Source organism: Capricornis sumatraensis, chromosome 2, assembly GCF_032405125.1.
Source record: "Capricornis sumatraensis isolate serow.1 chromosome 2, serow.2, whole genome shotgun sequence".
Classification (NCBI taxonomy): Eukaryota; Metazoa; Chordata; class Mammalia; order Artiodactyla; family Bovidae; genus Capricornis; species Capricornis sumatraensis.
In genome coordinates, this window is record NC_091070.1 from 127,429,686 (window position 1) to 127,447,518 (window position 17,833).

At 42.0% G+C, this 17,833-nt stretch overlaps 1 protein-coding gene across 1 annotated transcript in view; it reads right to left on the reverse strand.

The window, feature by feature from the left end:
- Positions 1-1,363: 1,363 nt before the first annotated feature.
- Positions 1,364-17,833, reverse strand: part of TTF2 (transcription termination factor 2) — a 51,586-nt gene continuing 35,116 nt past the window's right edge. The window contains exons 16-23 of the mRNA XM_068965678.1: positions 16,713-16,795; positions 16,163-16,296; positions 12,778-12,948; positions 10,091-10,149; positions 9,117-9,267; positions 7,415-7,497; positions 5,746-5,820; positions 1,364-1,666 (exon numbers count right to left, since the gene is read on the reverse strand). Coding sequence (XP_068821779.1) covers positions 1,522-1,666; positions 5,746-5,820; positions 7,415-7,497; positions 9,117-9,267; positions 10,091-10,149; positions 12,778-12,948; positions 16,163-16,296; positions 16,713-16,795 — 901 coding nt within the window. The 3' untranslated portion in view covers positions 1,364-1,521. The remainder of the gene's footprint in view (positions 1,667-5,745; positions 5,821-7,414; positions 7,498-9,116; positions 9,268-10,090; positions 10,150-12,777; positions 12,949-16,162; positions 16,297-16,712; positions 16,796-17,833) is intronic.

Consider the following 17,833-nt stretch of genomic DNA (forward strand, 5'->3'; position numbering starts at 1 on the left):
CTTCTATACTGCAAATGTGTAAAACTACAAATACTATAAAAATACAAATGTTAAACTATATGACACAAATACTACGTAACAACACAAAATGATATAACATAAATGATATCAAATTCTAAATGATACAATAATACAAATACTACCCAACCACATATTAGGTAGGAACCCACTTCTGCTCAGCCTATACAGAGATGGTTACTATGAAACTCTTAGAGGGAAACACAGGCAGAACACTCTTTTGACATAAGCACCAGGATCTTTTTTGACCCACCTCCCAGAGTAATGAACACAAAAACAAAAATCAACAAATTGGGATCTAATTAAACTTAAAAGCTTTTGCACAGCAAAGGAAACCATAAGCAAGATGAAAAGACAACCCCCAGAATGCGAGAAAAATGTTTGCAAACAAAGCAATGGATCAAGGATTAATCTCCAATATACACAAACTGCTCATGCAGCTCAACATCAAAAAAAAAAAAAAAGACAAACAACCCAACCAAAAAATGGGTGGAAGACCTAAATAGATATTTCTCCAAAGAAGATACAGAGATGGCCAACCACACAAGAAAAGATGCTCAACATCGCTCAATATAAGAGAAATGCAAATCGAAACTACAAGGAGGTATCACCTCATACCTGTCAGAATGGCCATCACTGAAAAATCTACAAACAATAAATGCTGGAGAGGGTGTGGAGAAAAGGGGACCCTCTTGCACTGTTGGTGGGAATGTAAATTGAGACAGTCACTATGGAGAACAGTATGGGGGTACCTTAAAAAACTACAAGTAGAACTACTGTATGACCCAGCACTCCCATTTTCCATACACCCAGAGAAAGCCGTAATTCAAAAAGATACATGCACACCAGTGTTCACTGCTTCCATGTCCTGGCTATTTACAATAGCACAGCCAAGACACAGAAGCAACCTAAACGTCCATCAACAGAGGAATGGATAAAGATGTGGTGCATGTATACAACGGGATATTAGCCGTAAAAAGGACAAAACGGAGTCATCTGTAGAGATGTGGATGGACCTAGAGACTGTCAAACAAAGTCAAGTAGGTCAAAAAGAGAAAAACAAATATAGTATATTAATGGGTATATGTGAAATCTAGAAAAATGGTCTAGAAGAGATGGTTATAGGAGTAGCCTTATTGGTAGGAATTGAAGAGATGGGAGGGAGTCTGTGTTAGAAAAGGCAGTAACATGGGGTCCCCATTAGCTGAGAAGAAAAAGGCACAGAGGGCTTTTTAAGTTTTTACTGAAGCTTAGGTACAACTCTCCCAGGGCTGTTTATCCAAAGTACTTTATTGATTTTATTTAATACGCTGATTGGTTAACATGACTGGTTAACTATCTGGTTAACATGATAATTCATCCTCGCTTGGAGAAGGGCATGGCATCAGGCTTGAAGGTGAAACTGAAAGCCAAGGAGAGCTCAAAGGACCAGGGTTAAGTTGTTCCCCCCAGATCCTAGTACAAACCAGCAGTGGCACTATTCTGAGCTTGAAAAACAGGAAGTTAGATCCCAAAAAGGACTTTGAGGTCAGCCAAGGAGAGCTTGGTGACAAATTCTCCAGATCCTGATAGAATCTGTTTGGCTAAATCTTTCTTTTTTTCTTGGAGTTGCAAGATCTTCTCTTCCACTGTTCCCTCGCAGACAAATCTGAGAAACAGACAAGCAAATAATCAGAACCCCAAAGCAGCATATCTAAAGAAATATTCAACCTTCTATGCATGCTTAGTTTTTAAAGAATTCCTCCTCTGTTTTTCCTTAGGTTTGATTAATAACTAAACCTAAACAACTTAGACTAAATATATACATCCGTTTAAAGTGATCTGAACTCAGACTGATTTTTCATTTCTTTTCAAAGCTGAAATAATTGAGAAACGCCAGAATCACAAGAGATATGTGCCTAGTCACTCAGTCATGTCCGATTTTCCGACCCCATGAACTGCAGCCTGACAGGCTCCTCTGTCCTTGAGGATTCTCCAGGCAAGAATACTGAAGTGGGTTGCCATGCCCTCCTCAAGGGGATCTTGCCAACCCAGGGATCGAACCCAGGTCTCTTGCATTGCAGGCGGATTCTCTACCAACTGAGCCACCAGGGAATATGCCAACCCCCAAAAATAAAAATTGTAGAGATCCAGCTTTCACACAAGAAGCTCCACCTTGGGAAGGTCAGAAGGTCTAAAGCTATCAGGCTTCTGCTAGGAATGTGTACTGGTTAAAGTACAGAGTGTCTTATTTCATGGCTAATTCACACTGAAAACAGGTTTGACCAGTTGAGGAAATGCCACTGTTGTCCTTTCTTCACTCAATCAACAAGTACTGATGGAGATTCACTATATGTCACGCACCATGCCAGAGAACATAGAGACGAACATGCTCGTGCAGTCAGAGAACACAAGACAGAGACATGAAAATAAACAGCAAGAATAGTGATATGCCCTGGGAACCGCTCTAATGGAAATATGTCCACTGTACAAGACGAGTTAAAGGAAATCTGTCTGGGCTATTCAGGGACAACCCCATTGACGGGTTAATTCTTCATGCGACTTGTAGGATGAGCAAGGGTTTGCCAGATGGAACAGTGGGGAGGGCATCCCAGGGAATGGGAACATGTATAAAACCAGGGCTAACATGTGCAGCAACATGGATGGATCTAGAGATTATCGTACTAAACCAGAAAGAGACAAATATACCACATGATATCACTTATATGTGGAGCCTAGAACACAACAGAAATGAACATATCTATGAAACAGAAATAGACTCACAGGTATAGAGAACAGGCTTGTGGTTGCCAAGGAGGGTGGGGGTGGAAGAGGGATGGCTTGGGAGTTTGGGGTTAGCAGAGGCAAACTATTATATGATGGATAAACAGCAAAGTCCTGCGGTATAGCATAGGGAATTATATTCAATGTCCTGTGATAAACCAAAAGGGAAAATACGAAAAAGAATATATATAACTGCCACTTTTGCTATACAGCAGAAATTAACAAACACTGTAAAGCAACTGTACATCAGTAAAATTAAAAATAACAACAAAGAAAAAAACAGAATGAATGGAATAGAGAAATTGTCCAACTCTCTGCGATGCCATGGACTATAGCCTGCCAGGCTTCCCTGTCCATGGAATCCTCCAGGCAAGAATACTGGAGTGGGTTGCCATTCCCTTCTCCAGGAGATCTTCCTGACCCAAGGACCTAACTCAGGTCTCCTAAGTCAGAGGCAGGTTCTTTACCATCTGAGCCTCAGAGGAAGCAGGAGTATGGTTACATGTTTAAGCTATAAAGTAACCACTTATATTTAGAAAAAAGAAACAAAACCTTTGCCAAGTTTTGGAACATGGTAAGCTTGGGGAGGTCATCCAATCCGGCCAGGGCAAAAGTCAAACACTACGTTGTACCACAACGACAGAAGCTCAGGAGACTGGTGGGGGCTGGATCAGGAGCGACCACTCCTGTGACAACAAGAAGCTTAAGAGTTGAAAGAAGGAAATGGCAGTGGATGGGAAGAAAGGGATGGTTATAAGAAACATCTAGGAAATAAAACGAATGGACATGGTTTGTGAAAAGTAAGCACCTGGAGTCTGGTTTTGGCTCCATGATTAGATAAAAATACTGGCACTATTCACAAAGATAAGGAATTCAGAAGAATCAATAGATACGGGGAAGTAGGGAGAAACAATCTCAGCATGTGGTACTGTGAGTCCCTGGAGCATGTAACAGTACTTGCTACATGGGGACTCCCCACTTTTGTTGTCTGTTTAGTTGTGAGGTCGTATCTGACTCTTTGCAACCTCATGGACTACATTCTGCCAGGCTCCTCTGTCCATGGTATTTCCCAAGCAAGAATACTGGAGTGGGTTGCCATTACCTTCTTCAGAGAATCTTCCCAACCCAGGAATCAAACCCAGGTCTCCTGCATTGCAGGAGAGTTCTTTACCACTAAGCCACCTGGGAAGCCTGATAGGTATTCATTTTTTTGAGATGAATGAGATAAATCCAAGAGTAGATGAATAATGGGTGTGGATGTGGACACTTGGATTCATACATTTTGCGGGGATTTGGATATCTGGGCCTGAAGGTGAGGAGACCTTGGAACTGATGGTATAGATTTTGGACTTGCTGGAGTAGATAGGATTATTGAGAGAGGTGCATACAAAGTAAGCTGAGAAGAGAGCTAAAGACAGAACAACGGACACAACTGCTGTACTTGGCACATTTTGGAATTCATTGGTCCTGTTAGCAAGAGCAGCTTCAGTGACGTGACAGGGTGAAAGCCAGTTCATACAGGCTGAGGAATGAATGGGAAATAAGTAAAGAGAGACAATGATTTCTAATTCTTCAAGAAACTTGGCCATGAAGATGAAGGAAAGCCATCCATAACTGGGCTGGATTGCACTGTTAAGGCAGGTTCTGTCATTGTTTTTAAAAAGAGGAGGGAAGAAAGCTGTGGTACATATACACAATGGAGTATTACATAGCCATTAAAAAGAATTCATTTGAATCAGTTCTGATGAGATGGATGAAACTAGAGCCGATTATACAGAGTGAAGTAAGCCAGAAAGAAAAACACCAATACAGTATACTAACACATATATATGGAATCTAGAAAGATGGCAATGACGACCCTGTATGCAAGACAGGAAAAAAGACACAGCTGTGTATAACAGACTTTTGGACTCAGAGGGAGAGGGAGAGGGTGGGATGATTTTGGAGAATGGCATTCTATCATGTATACTATCATGTAAGAATTGAATCGCCAGTCCATGTCTGACGCAGGATACAGCATGCTTGGGGTTGGTGCATGGGGATGACCCACTGAGATGTTATGGGGAGGGAGGTGGGAGGGGGGTTCATGTTTGGGAACACATGTAAGAATTAAAGATTTTAAAATTTAAAAAAAAATAAATAATAAAATAAATAAATAAATAATTTTTAAAAAATAAATTAAAAAAATAAAAAGAGGAGGGTCTCACGTAGAGGGACACTCTACAAAATAACTATCCTGTGCACTTTAAAAATGTCACAGTCATAAAACACAAAGAGAGACTGAAGTGTTGTTCCAGATTAAAGAGGACAGGAGAGTGAGAAGAACTGAATGCCATGCAGGACCTTTTGCTGGGAAGGGCATCACTGGAACAAGTGGCAAAACTGAATAAGGTCCACAGATCAGATGATAGTATTGTATCATTGTTAACATCCTGGTTTTGATAACTTTATTGTGATTATGTAAGAGATGTCATTTTTAGAAAGTGCCTATTTTAGTATTTAGAGGTAAATGAACATCATGTCTGCAACTTACTGTCAAATGGTCCAGAAAAAAGCTTACACATACACACACAAATGTCACAGCAGTCAGGAATCGTTTGGTATTATTCTTACAATCGAGAACTCTGGGGTATTTTTGTAAGAATTCCTACATTCTTTTCTATGTCTGAAGTTATGTCGAAATAAAAGCGAAAGACAGAGAGAGAGAGAGGAGGGTCCTTTCATGGGCAGCCTTGACTGAGATAAGGCTCATCACTGTACTTAAGTTTTCTTCTGCAGGGACCAGCTCCAAGGTTACCCCCAAATTGCTAGTGTTCCCTTCCTGACCATGAGTGCCAAGGAGGATGAGCCCCACAAAAACCATCAGTACAGTGACCACCAAATACTTTACATTCTGTTAAAACACTACCAAGAAAGATTTTCACAGGAGCAGATCTTGGCCCCAGGAGACCTTTACATACTTACTTATGTATGATGACATCTTTTTGCTGCCCTACTCGGTAGATTCGGTCACAAGCTTGATCTTCAAGTGATGGATTCCTGTGAGAAGACAGGTTTTGAGCTCAGGGGAACTGACATCCTCGACAAGGGGTGGGCAAATCCCACAGGCCAAATCCAGCCTGCAGTCTGTCTGTATGGCTCTTGAGTTTGAAATAGTTGTTACATTGTTAAAAGTTTGATAAAAAAAAAAAATTCACAACCAAAAATCCACAAAAAAGAATATGTGACAGAGACCTATGTATTTGCAAAGCCTAAAATATTTATAGAAAAAGTTGGTAGATCTCTGTTCTAGTCTATGTGGGGCTTGGAGACTCCCAGATGTCTTCTTGCCCTCTCATGAGAAACTGGGCTCAGATTTGCCTCCAACAGGAACTCTTAGCACCACCATCAGCTGAAAACTATAGGTAACAGAGGCTAAAGTGATGCTCAAATCCAATCATTAACTAGCTGGATGACTCTGGGCTAGTCATCTAACCATAACCTAAAAGGCTTGGGAATCAGACGGCTGGCAAATGATCACTAATGCCTTTATCTTTTTAAAGATTTTTTTAACTGTGGACCACTTTTAAAGTCTATATTGAACTTACTACAATACTGTTTGCTTTATGTTTTGGTTTTTTAGCTACAAGGCTTACGGGATCTTAGCTCCCCAAAAAGGGATTGAACCCACACCCCCTGCGATGGAAGACAAAATCTTTTAACTACTGGACCATCAGGAAAGTCCCCTCTAACGCCTTTTTCAACTTTTAACTTTCTATGATTCAAATAAGGAGACTTAATTTGTTTCCTTCTTTCTAGATTCTCCTTTTCAATTCCAAACTAGTTTCTCATCTTACCTCTTTAAAAACCTGAATAACATTTCTCCAATTCAGAAGCCAGCATGATTCCAACTCTGCTTTCCTCATGTATGGGGGTGGGAGGGGTCCCAAGTAAGACCTAAACACATTCTCCAGGAAAATAACAACAGGTGGGCCTGTCTGTGCCCATCTGGGCTGCCTGGAGAACAAATGACAATCCCTGGCAACGGTGCCTGGAGCAGCAATCCCTAACTGGCATCACTGAAAAAGCAAAACTGGGACAGATTATGATACTTTCTCCTAGCAACACATGAATCATTTGCTTCGTATCTAAGAAGGACGCTGCTATGCTCCTGGTGTTGACACTATGAGCGGTGAGTCCAAGGCTATGTGTTAAGCATGTATCTAACATAATTAGAAAATTTCTTTGCCTTTTCCTTTAGGAGTAATGGTTCTCATTCTTTGCCAATGCTGAGATTTCCTTGGACGTCAACAAGTATGTCTGAGATACGGTGTTTTGAAGAGAGAAAACTCTTCGTTGAGTGAAGTAGCTCTTAGCCATGAGAAAAAGCCCTACTCCCAGTTTCCATGGAAACAGACATCAGGTTAACAATAAAGTGAACAAACTATTTTAAATAGTCATGTGAATCCTTCCCTGGTCAGGAATACAGGGCCATCAACTCAGCCTACACCATTTTGATCTGTATGTATACACACGTATGCACAGAGGCACCTCCACAATATGAAAGGAACACACTCATATGAGGTCAGGTTTTACTGCCCCTCTGGTCTCCCTGCGATGCAGGGACAACTCAAGAAAAGTCCATAATTGTTACCAGTGCATGTCCAGAAGAAAAAGATGGTTTCCTCCAGTCAGGTTGAGACCGACACCTCCAGCCAAGAGAGAAATTAGCATAACCTTCAAAAGGAAGCACACCATTCACTTTACACAGATTCGGTCTCATAAAGCATCTCTCCTCCTCTCACAGGTTCAATACCAAGATCAATACAAATAAGCAACATGTTCTTATCAAATTTCCTTCTGCAGTCATAAAGGCACTGTTTCGAAACTTTGAGATGCTATTTTCCCTGCCTCACCTTTGAGAAGATTCTCATTTAACCTTGTTTTGGTGAGTCAATCGCAAGACATTAATTGCGTGCCTGCCAAATATATGAATACTACCATTTAGAGTGCTGGGGCTGGTCAGTGCAGTACACTTTCCATCAACCAGATACTGTCTAATCCGCCAGTCCCCCACCACTGCCTTGACTCTCCTGCCGATCACTCAGCTGTGGTTTGGTCGCTCAGTCATGTCTGACTCTTTGTGATCCCGTGGACTGTAGACCACCAGGCTCCTCTGTCCATGGGATTTCCCAGGCAAGAATACTGGAGTGGGTAGCCATTCCCTTCTCCAACAGATCTTCCCAACCCAGGGATCAACCCCAAGTCTCCCCCTTGGCAAGAGATTCTTTACCACTGAGCCACGAGGGAAGCCCTAAATTCCCATCATCCATAACTAGATGTCTTTGAGAGGACAGTGAAAAAACTGACTTAAAACTCAACATTCAGAAAACTAAGATCATGGCATCATGTCCCATCACTTCATGGCAAACAGATGGAAACAGTGAGAGACTTTATTTTGGGGGGCTCCAAAATCACGGCTGATGGTGACTGCAGCCATGAAATTAAAAGACGCTAGCTCCTTGGAAGAAAAGCTATGACCAACCTAGACAGCATATCAAAAAGCAGACATTACTTTGCCAACAAAGGTCCATCTTCTCAAAGCTATGGTTTTTCCAGTAGTCATTTATAGATATGAGAGTTGGACTATAAAGAAAACTGACCACCGAAGAATTGATGCTTTTGAACTGTGGTGTTGGAGAAGACTCTTGAGAGTCCCTTGGACTGCCAGAAGATCCAACCCATCCATCCTAAAGGAAACCAGTCCTGAATATTCATTGGAAGGACTGATGTTGAAGCTGAAACTCCAATACTTTGGCCACCTGATGCACAGAGCTGACTCATTGGAAAAGACCCCGATGCTGGGAATGATTGAAGGTGGGAGGAGAAGGGGACGACAGAAGATGAGATAGATGGTTGGATGGCATCACTGACTCAACGGACATGAGTTTGAGTAGGCTCCAGGAGTTGGTGATGGACAGGGAAGACTGACATGCTGCAGTCCATGGGGTCGAAAAGAGTCAGTCATGACTGAGCGACTGAACTGAACTGACTGTTCTCCCATTTCCCTCCATCTTTCCTCATATCAAGATTCCACACATCCTTCCAGGCTTGCCTTTTCCACAAAGTTTCTTGATCCGAACCAGTTCTGTCCTTACTCTTTTTAACCTTCATATTTTATACTCTTAGAGTATTTTCACACTTTGATACGTACCCCTGATAAATGTCAAAAGAATAAAAAATACCTGGAGGGATCAAAGCTATGAATACTTTTCAAATGAGCTATGTTAAAATTTTCTGTGTAATCGGGAACAATCTGCTCTTAATTACAGAACTCAGCTGTGATCAGCTCGTACCTGAGGGCCCCTGGGGCTGTTAAATGCCTCTACCAAGTCCATTCTCTGTTTAGGGTTGACAGAGCCATCGATGGTGGCATAAGTAAATCCACATCTTTTAAGATGCAAGGCTGCAACCTTCAGCATGCTGGTCCACTGCGAGACAATGACACTGGAAGAAAGGAGAAAACAGAAAACCGATGCAGATGAAATAAACTCATCTAAAGGGCTTCCATACGATTCAGTTATCAAATGTGGAAGAAGGAAAGCCTTCTGATACCTAAGGGTACACACTTAGGTGACATAAGATTATAATGCTCCCAGTTATTTCTATATCCAGTCTGCAACTTACAAGTCAGAACAAAGTGGTGGTGAAACTAAAGTGACGGCTGCAGCCTCCGATTATCTGGGGCCCTAGTTCTCATCTAGAGGAGGTCTGTCCTCCTGCAGAAAAGGAGGACAGGCCCCTCCCCTTGCCAGTCAGAACCGTAAGCCTCTAGGGTTTCTCTGTTCCCCCCATGCTGTGCTTTAATTAGAGTTTTATGTGTTTAGATCAAAATCTTTCTGATTTACAAATGCAGTGAGTAACACAGAGTAAAGTAAAACAATGATTGACCCTCCTGCACCCCCCGCCCCCCCCCCTGCCCCCAGCTCAGGAACACGCCCAGCACTGTGGGGGCTCCCGGTCTGACCACACCCCTCTCCCTCCATCTCCCTCTGTCATTGTCTTGCTTTGTTTAAGATGCTTCTTCTCTGCTCTTAAACCCCTCTTCAGATCCTCAGCTTACTTAGATCCTCCAAGGATTGCCTTCGCAACCAGTGTGAGAAATATTTTAATTAGAAATCATAGGGAATTTGTGCTGTAACCTCAGTACTTTCTGCTGAGTATGACTCAAGGTCCTTGATATAAAAAGCTAAGACTTATAACCATCCACAATATCCAACTCTCTTGCATAATTACAAGCAACATTTGGATAATGAAATAACACACTTACCTCTTTTGGGACCCTGAATTTCTTCGGACTGCCTCCAATTCTGCCAACAGAGATGAAATCTGGAAAAAGGTTGAATTAACATAAGTAGGTTTAAGCAAATTTGCTTTTCTCCATTTTCTCTCCCCTGAATGAAAGAATCAGTCTCCCCTAGGGCCTCTCAGCTTTAAGTATTACTCCTCTCTGGTTCCCTCTCCTCTTTGCAGCCAGAGGACTATTTCCAGAATGCCAGTTTCTTATTTTCTTTCGCTGACTGAAGACCCTCCAGTAGCCTCCCACAGAGAATAAAGCCCAAGCTCCTTACAATGACCTCCCAGATTCTCACTTCCTCTCACATCTCCAGCCTTATCCTTCACTACATCCAAATGATGCTTGGGTGATACCAACATTCTCCCTCCACTGAGCTGTGCTTTGTCTCATCTTTGTCCATTCCGTTCCCTCTGCTCAGAACAGCCTTAGGTGCCAGCTTAATGTCATTTCTTGGAGGTCCTCCCCAATCCAAGGTGTTCACTAACTATACACCTTTTCTTTCTATTATCATGGTCTTTTTAAAAAATTATATACTAATTGCTTATTAGTTATCTCTTGCTTTCAAGACCAGAGATGCTCCAAGGAGGCAGAGCTGGCATGTGTCTGGTTCATCTGCACCCTTAGCACCCAGCACACTGCGGGACACAGAAGATACTATCCTAATATTTGCAGAAGGAGAAAGTAAAAGAGCCTGACCTAGTCTGAGCCCTGCTGCAGATGGTGTTGAAGAAAACCCTTCCAGATTGAGGAACACTTGCTCAAGCTTTGCAACAAGCTCCCTGGCTATTTCGGAGAAGGCAATGGCATCCCACTCCAGTACTCTTGCCTGGAAAATCCAATTTATCCACAACTGCTCAGGGCACATTCAAGTCAATGAAGGATCAGACAGTAAGAACACATGGGCAGGACTTCAAAGAGTGACTGAGTTCATTCTTCCTGACTGCTAAGGTGAATGACCTTTCTAAAGTTTCTAAGAGGCCTAGAGTTCCTCTCCAGAGTGGTCGAGGAGGAAGAGCATTAGGCTAGGAACCAGGAGATAAGCAGCGTTCCTACTTTGCCATCACAGGGCTAGATCACCCTGAAACTCCTAGGGAAGAGTTCAGCTTCCTCATGGGTAAAATGAGCTGAGCCGGAGCAATGGAGATGTGCTTAGCTCTTCCCCTCTATGCTGTCGTGACGTTAGTGGTAACCTGTAGAGGCCCCCACGTGAGGCTGCATTCCAATCTGAACATGACTGGGCAGGAAGACAGTCACAGGACTGTACCATTTTGAATCAACAGGAATTTAAAAAGCACGTACATGAAGTGCCTGGTGTTCTGACAACTTGAAAAAGTTATCAGAAATCAGAAAGTTGACAACTTATAGAAAGTTCTTGAATTGGCACATGAAAAACCTAGCCATAGGTTATTTTGAAGAAAAAAAAAAATGCAGTGGGAGAGCAGGATTTATGGTCTGTGAGCTGTAGACTAATTCTGATAACATTCTGTGTGAGTTTTGGTTTGTGTTATCAAACAAACTCCCTTCCTTATGTGAAACCACCTTAAGAGGTTTGAACTATGATTAATGGGCTCACATTAAGAAGGCTTGTGAATCATTAACCGAGTATCAGACAAGTTGTGAAGAACACAGATTATTAAAAATGTGAGGTTTCAACCCATCTGCTAACTGAGGGTGCCAGGGCCTGAAATCTGGCAACATAGGGTGCCCTTTAACTCTTAGTAACACCATTCCCTTGGCAGTGACCTCCTTCCTAAGTTCAGTTCAGTCACTCAGTCGTGTCCAACTCTTTGCGACCCCATGAATCGCAGCACACAAGGACTCCCTGTCCATCACCCACTCCCAGAGTTCACTCAAACTCATGTCCATCGAATCGGTGATGCCACCCAGCCATCTCATCCTCTGTCGTCCCCTTCTCCTCCTGCCGCTAGTCCCTCCCAGCATCAGGGTCTTTTCCAATGAGTCAACTCTTCACATGAGGTGGCCAAAGTATCGGAGTTTCAGCTTTAGCATCAATCCTTCCAATGAATACCCAGGACTGATCTCCTTTAGAATGGACTGGTTGGATCTCCTTGCAGTCCAAGGGACTCTCAAGAGTCTTCTCCAACACCGCAGTTCAAAAGCATCTCAGTGTCTTATCTTTTTGCCTTTTCATACTGTTCATGGGGTTCTCAAGGTAAGAATACTGAAGTGATTTGCCATTCCCTTCTCCAGCTCCCGTGGGAATAGAGTGACTAATGAGGACAGAAGGCTGGTAACAATCAAACCTGGCAGATTGAAGCCTCTCAACAAAGGAAAGCAATTGGCGCTCAGATGTAAGACATTGTCTCAAGGCTCAGGTCTTTGCGGTTTTCCCAAAACAAACTGCTCACTTGCCCAGGCCCCATCGCCAGTGTAAACCTGACAGACTCTTTCTCCAGGAATCCATGCCAGAAATCTGCCTTGATGTGAGAGGTGGGCCCAAGCCACTCTCTGAAAGCCCACTTCAGTTCTATTCATGAAATGAAACCAGAATTCAGGACTAGAGGGAGAATTTGACCAGCTAACATCTGGTAGCTCCAGCTCTGCCATCCAATGGCTGGACCCACTTGGACAAATACAGCGCTCTCAGGGAAATACGAGGAGTTGAAGTCTTTCTACTAGAATAGAGGTAATCATACTACCTTGGTGCTCTCTCTCTTGTCATCAAAAAGCTCCGTCTTGAAGCATTTGCCATTAAGGGAAACGGAGGCAGACGGTTCCGAGTCGTGGAATTCGGACAAGGTCAAAGCACTGAGCTGCTCCTCCAGGGAGAGGGCCAGACCTTCACTCTTCAGCTCCATTGGATCTAGGGCCTGAGCAGAATCAGACAGGGGACACAGCAAATGGGTGACTGAGGCAGCAAGCCTTGGGACTTGCAAAGTGCTGACTGTTCAACACTGCATGTGGCAAAATGTTTCGTAATTTACCATCAGTACCCCCGTGAGTAAACCCAGATTAAAATGAAGTCTTACAAGTTTTTCTCACTAGATCAAAAATAAACCAAAGTGGAACTTTTTAGAAAATTGCCAGATAGACTACAAGATTATGCTATTTGCCCCGGCTAGAAAAATAGTAAATTAAGCTATTGATAATCAAGACATAATTTACAGTACTACCAAAAAAAAAGACACATTACTTCAATGCCTCAAAAAAATATTTCAATAAAAACTTTTTAAGTAAAAAAAATTTTCAAGTACTAAGTAGTTTTTTTTTCTGTTTGTAAAAATGATATATGCTTATTATAGAAAATCTGGAAAAGTTCAAAAGAGTATAAAGAAAAGAATCATTGATAACCAAGGAGAAAATAATATAAATTTTAACTGCCAAGGAGGAAAAAAAGTAACACATTTCTCTTTTTTTCATTGAAAGGGAAAGGGAAAGGGAAGCCGCTCAGTGGTGTCCGACTCTTCACAACCCCATGGACCGCAGCCTACCAGGCTCCTCTGTCCATGGGATTTTCCAGGCAAGAGTACTGGAGTGGGGTGCCATCACCTTCTCCGATATCTGTATATATGTCCCTATAAACATACATTATGTACACGTATATACACAATACATGACCATACACATATCTCCCAGTAACAAAGACTGTACTTTGATATGACTTTCTTAAAATTACCCCCTTTTCCAAACTGAACCCTTACATTCCATTCTCATAACTCAACATTACAGCAAATCATACTCTAAAGGCTTTAATTTTCAATTAAAAAAAAAAAAAAACCTGGGCAAACCAAATTTTATCAAGAAACAAAGGCATATCTCAGGCTAACATACTTTCACCTTTAAAAAAACTAACAAAAGACCAAAACAGTACTTTAAGACACTATGAAAATTGAACAAGCACTTCTTTATTTTCTTGAAAAGAAGGGGAAGTTCCCTTTCTTAGGGAAATGAGTATAAAATCTACACTGGCTTTCCTCTCATGCATTCGAGGATTAAAGGTTAGATCAGAGACTCAATAACAGCAAAAAAAAAAAATCAGACCTAAATCCCCTTCCTCCTAGATCCAAAAAACATATGGCATTTACAAATCATAGAAACCTGTAGGTTTTCAAGGTTATTCTCTGAGCTCTTGGAAAAGGGAAGACAAGATGTGGCGCGGACCCTCTCACATGGAAGGATGTCCCAGCTCGGACGCAGAATGGAGGGGGTCAGCTCGTCTACTGACTCCCAGGCCCTCATCTCTAGTCGTCAATCGGGTACCCAGTTGGGGCTTTGCAGCTGTGCTGTGCTCATGTGCACATCCGTTTTTGGCTCTGCGCACCGGGCCACCCTGCCTTCCCCGTGCCCGCTCGCGCTCCATCATAAGTTCTCCTTCAGGAGGCCGAGCTTCCGCAGGGCCTCCTGGCGGGCCTCCTCCGTGAAGCCCCGGCCCGAGAACTGGACAGTGATACCTTGGGGTCTGAACCCCACAGCCCTGGGGAGCAACCCTGACCGCTTCCTGGCCGCCTGTAGCTAATTTACAAAGTTCTGTTAGTTTTGAGCATACAGCAAAGTGATTCAGTTTTATATACATATACATCCTTTTTCAGGCTCTTTTCCATTATAGGATATTATAGGATACTGAGTTTAGCTCCCTGTGCTATAGAGTAGGTCCTTGTTGTTACCTATTCAGTATATAGTAGTATGAATATGTTAACCTCAAACTCCTAATTTATTCTTCCTCCTAGCCCTCTGCTATCCCCTTTGGTAACTGTAAGTTTGTTTTCTATGTCTGTGAGACTATTTCTGCTTTGTAAATAAGTTCATCCATATCATCTTTTTGGATTGCAGTTGTCTTTCTCTTACTTAATATGAACTCTCTAGGTCCATCCCTGTTGCTGCAAATGGCATTATTTCATTCTTTTGACTAATATTTCATTGTATGTATGTATGTATGTATGTATGCATATTTGTACATATATATATATGTATACACACCACATCTTTTTTCTCCATTATTCTGTTGATGGACATTTAGGTTGCCTCTACACCTTGGCTACTGTAAATAGTGTTACTATGAACACTGGGGTGCATGTACGTTTTTGAAGTAGTTTTCTCTGGCATGTGCCCAGGAGTACAATTGCTGGATGGTGTGGTAACTGAACTGAACTGAACGAACCTCCATGCTATGTTCCATAGTGGCCGCACCCATTTACATTCTCACCAACAGGGTAGAATGGTTCCTTTCTCTCCACACCATCTCCAGCATTATTTGTAGACTTTTTAATGATAGCCATTCTGAGCAGTTATAAGGCGGTACCTCATTGTGGTTTTGATTTGCATTTCTCTAATCATTAGAAATATTGAGTATCTTTCAATGCATCTGTTGGTCATCTGTATGTCTTCTTTGGAGAAATGTCTATGTGGATCTTCTGCCCATTTTTTGACTGGATGGTTTGGCTTTTTGATATTACCTTATGAGTTATTTGTGTATTTTGGAAATTAATCCCTAGTCAGTGGCATTGTTTGCAAATATTTTGTCCCAGTCCATAGGTTGTCTTTTCATTTTGTTTACGGTTTCTTTTGCTTTGCAAAACCTTTTAAGTTTAATTAGGTCCCATTTGTTTATTTTTGCTCTTATTTCCATTACTCTAGAGAACAAATTCAAAAACATATTATTCCAATTTATGTCACAGTGTTCTGCCTGTAACATATTCTTCTTAATTATGAATGTCTCTATCCATTGTACAGACAACTTTTCCAATTGTATAAATACTTGAGTTTTCATAACTAGACTTATTAGCTTTATGACACCCTAAAATTCCAAAGTATTCACAAATGGTTTCCTTTTTAATGAGGTACTATTTTCTATTCTAAAATAAAGCTATTTTAAAAAATAAAATACATAATAAAAACTGTTCTCAACATTATGGGAATTATCTCAAGCTCACTAACAATTAAAATACAGTAAAATAATCAGTCTCCTCTTTGCTGCCCCACCAACATACAAAATACACTCAAATCCCATCTTGCCTGAGCCCAGCTACAGGACAGAGGCAGCCTTCTCCGCAGCCCCTCAGGGCCCCACACAGGCCCTCTGCTTACCGACTTCAGCAGAGACAGGTGGCAGCAGCACTGGCGGAGCCTCAGCAGCTGTGACAGTATGTGGACGGTGCTGGAGGTCGCCCAGGTGGCTGCCATGGAGGGCCCAGGCCCGCTGGACCCAAACTCCTGGGCCACTTCCAAGAAGGAAAACAGACACAGCAAATAGGACAATGTTTAAAACAGAAACATGGGGAAGAACCCTGAACTAAATGAGGAGATTTGAAACCTTCTTTGATCTGAGGTTCAATAACACAGTTGTAACTCACTTCTCTACTAATGAAGAAAAACGAAATACTCATTTTCTCTACAGACCTATTGTATCTGCATTTTAATAAAACAGATTTTGGAAATAACTAAAAACAAGCTTACATCACCAGGTCTGGTGCTTGCAGATTATATTTTACTTTAGTTTGAGGTTCCAAGCTAAGGTCAAGTCTCTGCTATCAAGAATTCATGACCACCCCCCCCCCGCCCCACCCATTTCTGTAAGTTTACCAAATCTGCATCCAAACTTTCATGAGTCTCTATGTAGAAGTGTCCCACTGCTCACCTCTATCGAATGGGTTGTCAGGGCTTCTTCCAGACTGGTTGCTCCCACTTTCATGTCTTTTTAGATAGTACTGCAGAGCCAACCTGCCTCATCAAGAAACAAAATGCACATATAACGGTCACTAAGACCAAACAGGTTTACCATGGTCACTGCTGAACTGCGATAGTGGTAGGACCTTGAAAAATTGTAAAAGTGGACTTGTTGGACCTCCCTGGTGGTCCAGTGGTTAAGGACCCACCTGCCAATGTAGGGGACACGAGTTCAGTCCCTGCTCTGGGAAGATCCCACATGCAGCGGGGCAACCAAGCCTGTGTGCCCCAACTACTGGGCCGGCACGCTTTAGCCCGTGAGCCCGTGCTCTGCAACAGAGACACCACCGAAATGAGAAGCCAGTGCTCCACAAGGAAGAGCAGCTCCCAACTGCTCCAGTTAGAGAAAGCCTACGTTCAACAGCGAAGACCCACCACAGCCGAAAATAAGTTAACTTAAAAAGCAGTGGAAAAAAAAAAAGCAGTGGAAAAGTGGACTTGTTAAATGAAGGCAGGCTCACAGCAAGCACTGGCCAAAGGTAATAAAAATAATTACTTTAAAAGCTAAGCCATTTAAAAATGAGTAATAAAGGTGGGAGGGGGATTCATGTTTGGGAATGCATGTACACCCGTGGTGGATTCATGTCAATGTATGGCAAAACCAATACAGTATTGTAAAGTAAAATAAAGTAAAAATTTAAAAAAAAAAATGAGTAATAAGTATTAAGCTTATTGATACTATAAACTATTAGCATTATATTCTATATCAATTTAATATTAAATATGTAACCGTAATACATTAATTAGTTAAGATTAATATTAAAATGTTTATTAATAAATATAAGATCTACAAAGAGAAAAAACTTAATCATTTTGGAAGGTTTGATGAACAGCTTCTTAAAAGCTCTGGTGGGAGGCTGGATAACAGGTCAAAGGTCAAAGAGATGTACTAGGTTGGCCAATACTTTCCTAATACAGCCCCACAGCGACCAGAAAGACCTGGTGACAGTGTGCACACCCTAGACCTTCCATGCAAGACAGCCAGTGAACAGGTTCACAGTGTATATGAGATAAAGGTGAGCTGCGGCTGAG